At 30.1% G+C, this 4407-nt stretch overlaps 1 protein-coding gene across 1 annotated transcript; it reads left to right on the plus strand.

The window, feature by feature from the left end:
- LOC107607461 (RING finger protein 141) lies at positions 718 to 3529 on the plus strand. The gene is made up of 5 exons (XM_016309437.2): positions 718 to 928; positions 1380 to 1530; positions 2147 to 2213; positions 2326 to 2563; positions 3119 to 3529. Exons 1-5 carry the CDS (start codon positions 861 to 863, stop codon positions 3327 to 3329), a joined length of 735 nt encoding a protein of 244 aa, XP_016164923.1. The 5' UTR covers positions 718 to 860; the 3' UTR covers positions 3330 to 3529.

The raw sequence follows: 4407 nt of genomic DNA on the forward strand, positions 1-4407 counted from the left end.
AAATTAATAGATAGTAGATATTTGATAACAAAGAAAAATCAAATTAACCGTATATTAAAAACCAAAATAGACTTGTTAAGAATTATTTATTTATAATGAAATTAGTTGATTAAGGGAACAAGCAACACTCGCCTTTATGATACGGATACATCATACATGTGAGCTTCCTTTTTCGATACTTAATCAGTTCATTAAGCAACCCAAACTTAACAAAAAAAAAAGAGAGAATACATGTGAGATTATTCATTTTTAGCATATAATTTATATAAAAATATTATATGCATTCAAAAATTAATTATCAAATTAATTATTATATATTTATGTAATTGTAAAAGGGAGATATATATAACATGGATAATCAGATATTTAATAAAAGATTCCTTTATGAGTAAAATTAAGTTGAATGTATATGATATATTTTTAAATAATAAATATAACAAAATCATCGAGTGAAAAATGAAAAATCCGTCAAAGTTGAGTCATATCAAAACATTATCGATAAACTAATCTACAAATATCTTCTCCCTTTTCTACCCTATATTTTTGGGATAAACACATCTAAGTTGATCTCGTAATCAATGCTGTTTAATTAACAAAAGAACAAATCTCTATTGTCAAACAAGCCAAGCAAAGCAAAGTACAAAAAGTCTCGAATGGATAAAGTTAGGGGCAAAATTGTCTTTTCGTGAATACCGAAATCCAGTTAAGCAAAACCATTAGCTACTGAGGCAGACGCGGGAAGAGAAAACTGTGAAACTGTCACTGTCACACTCACTATCATATTGCTGCATAAATTCTCTCATATCAATTATTTTTCTCATGCAAAAAGATTTTCCGGGAAAAACATAAATTTTCTTATTATGGGAAAGTGCTCCTTTCAGGATTCCCTCAAAACTTTGGAAGCTGATATTCAGTATGCTAATACACTGTAAGTCTCTTTCTCTCAATTATTCAAATCTCCGTTTTTGTGTGATCCTTGTAGTACTAAATTCAAATCTTGTTTGAATGATAATTTAGCTTTATACGGTGCTTCGTAATAATGCCGTGGTGATTGAGTCACCTACTTTTTGTCTAGAATTGAATGTTCGGTTCGCTCTTTGGCAATTTTTGTTATTCGAAATTTGAAATTTGAAACTGAAATTTTGTTTCCAGAAAGCTGCAAAAACAAGTAAAAATAGAAATTCTGCAGTTATCTGCTAGCCTACCATGTGTTTGATACATTACCTTTGTTGAAAATTCGGATAACATTCTTCAGTGTGCAATATTTTCCTGAAAACTTTTTTGTGGTCTTCCTGCTACCATTCATGTTCTTTTTTAGCAGAGTTCTAGATTTTTTTTTTTCATGCGCTTTTTGTTCTTTTTTTCTTGTTTGAATTCAGGGCATTAAGTAATCCAAGGGATAAAGATGGAGGATGCTATCAGATGAGACTATCATACAGTCCAGCAGCCCCCATTTTTCTGTTTCTTGTTCAGTGGGCAGATTTTCGCCTTGCTGCTGCTCTTGGTCTCCTCAGAATCCTAATTTACGTGGTATATATTTATCATTTAATTTCTATGCATTTACTGTATAAAATAATTTTATTCTTTCAATCAATAATAGAAATTCATTAAAGTTAGGGTTATAATAGATAGGACAGGGTGTATAACCCTTCAATTCAAACTTTAATGACATTCTAAACCTCTCAATTTGACTCTACTTAACCTTATTCGACTCACAAAAACAAATTTATTTTTCACTCAGATACAATATTTAGTGTTTTCACATTTCATAATATATTGTTAGTAAATTGAATTACTAGTTTAGTGTGCTAAGTACTTATACAAAATAGAGGAATCTGGATTCAAATCTCTACTTGTTCATCATATGTATATTTCCTTTTATGAACATGTACATTATATATTAAGAGTGAAGATTGGGTGAGTAGGGTCGGGTTGCTAATTCGCTATGACTGGGTGGAAGCAGGTTGGAAACCCACATATGCGATCACAATCCCTAATAAAAGCTTCTATCATCCTAAATAATACTTGCTATTATAATTATCTACGATGTGTAAAAATATTTTAATTAAGTCATGTATTTTCTACATTAGTGAAATATAATGCTACACAGCCAGAATAATAGCATAATTCATATACATTTATGCAGAACTGTGGAAGTGGGAAGAATACCATGTCAATATATGAAAGGAAAGCAAGTATTAGGCAATTTTACTGTAAGTAACTTGTGATAAATATTAGTGTGCTCGTTTATGATCTCGAAAATCAGAATATACTACATAGTACATACATATTTGCTGATTTTTTTTTATTTGGATGTTCAAACAGCTGTGATATTCCCTGCTTTATTACAACTCCAGAAAGGGATCACGGATTTGGAGGAAAGAAAACAGAAGGAAATGTATTTGCTTAGGTACCAAAGTAAAAGTGATTTTGAAGAGAAAGGAGGAGAATATGAAATTGACAATGAAAGAGAAGAGGAATGTGGTGTTTGCTTGGAGGTGAAAGGGAAAGTTGTGCTGCCTAATTGCTGCCACACTATGTGTTTGAATTGCTACAGATCTTGGTAAAAAATTCTTTTCTTGGTCTTCTATTGTTCATTTAATCTTCCTCAATATTGTTAGATTTTCTATAATAAATAAAGTCGAGAATTTTAACCGAACTAAGATTATCTCACCCAAATTATTTAAACTTGAGCTTAATAATTATGTTTATATCTGAATTGTTAAAGTCACATTTGCATGTTGGGTTTTAAATTTATCTATTTTTCTATGTTGCGTATATATTCTCCATTCAACTTTAAAAAAAAAAAAGAAATCAGAATAATCATTATCTTTACAAGCTCTTCATAGCATCTTTTATATCAATGAGAAAAATCTTTTTTGTGGCAAAATCTGGTAGGACTAGTCCTTTTTGGGGACCCTGAATTCCTTAAGACCTTATCTATCTTTATTTCAAAGACATTGTAAGTGTCGATTTAGAAAATAATAAATGAAAAGTCAAGATAGTGATCTCTCAATACAATAAAGTCATGAATGTTATCTTATCTAATTGCTTCTTTATGAAAAGCATAATACCATTGAGTCATTGACAAGAATGTATGCTTTATTACTGCTTTCAGGTTTGTGAGGTCTGAGTCTTGCCCCTTCTGTAGGGATAGCCTAAAGAGAATGGACTCTGGTGACCTTTGGATTTACACAGACAAGAGTGACATTGTTGATGTTGGCACAATTTACAGAGAGAATTCCAAGATGCTATTTCTGTATATAGAGAAGTTGCCCCTTGTAATTCCTGACCCAAGACATGTATCCTATGATCCATTCCTAAGGTGAGAGGATTGGCTAAAGAATTTTGGAAAAATGTGAATGTAACCTGAAATTTGTAGTTGTACATGTGTTTTAGTCTTTTAGACCATAATTTTATTTAATTGTATATAATTTTGATGGCTTGTTGCTATGTATTACCATATTCTGTTGTGCCAACTAAAGCTCTCAGTTGCTTAGGATAGGTTTGGTTTAAAATACAACTTTTATAGAAAGAAAAGAAAAAGAATTTTGCTTCAAAATTTTCAATACATTTTAGATATTTGCTAGAATAATAGTAACAAAAACTTGAGAGTTGTGAAAATTTTAGGTATAGAGAACAGAAGTGGGAAGATTTAAGAGAAAGGTTTTGTCTGTTGTATCAATAAGTTGATGTCATCCTAAAATTTTATTTGTAGACTATTGAACCTAAAGTTGTGTTAAAAGTGTTCCAAAAATACCAATTAAGATATTTAATGAAAATTAGCATTTTTTATCGCTCTTATTTTTAATTAAAAGTTAATGTATACATTATAGGGTTTAATTAATATGTGTCCTAAAGACATGATAAAATTACAAATTAAGAAAGTCTTTATAAAAAATGATGTAAAAATTAAATTTCTGAATGAATTTTTTGTGTATTTTAAAATAAAGTATTTAAAACTTTCTATTACTATCAATTTTAACTTTTGCCTTTAGAAAACAGGTTGGCTAAATTCTAAATTATATATAAATACTATATATTTAAATACATTGATTTCTCAATAAAAATGGTAATTAATTTAAAATGTTATTAATACGGCAATAAGCTTATCTTCTTAGCACTAAAAGTTGGGTTGAGCTTGACCAAAGCACGGGTGAGTCTGAGTCATATATGGTTAATAACATGCACAAAATTAAATGATATGAAAGATGTGTCATCCATTTATCCATAACGTGTACACAATGACATTGGATGGATAGGAAGGTGACATTTTAATGCTGTCACTTCTGTCAACCCCACTTGGCAAGATTCCATGCCATTCATGATATTTTGGTGTGCGACTCAAGATAGGTTCATCTGCTTCTGAACCTTCATTTTTCGGATTTGGATCCTCTAAAGTTTGAA

Source organism: Arachis ipaensis, chromosome B01 (genome assembly GCF_000816755.2).
Source record: "Arachis ipaensis cultivar K30076 chromosome B01, Araip1.1, whole genome shotgun sequence".
Taxonomy (NCBI): Eukaryota; Viridiplantae; Streptophyta; class Magnoliopsida; order Fabales; family Fabaceae; genus Arachis; species Arachis ipaensis.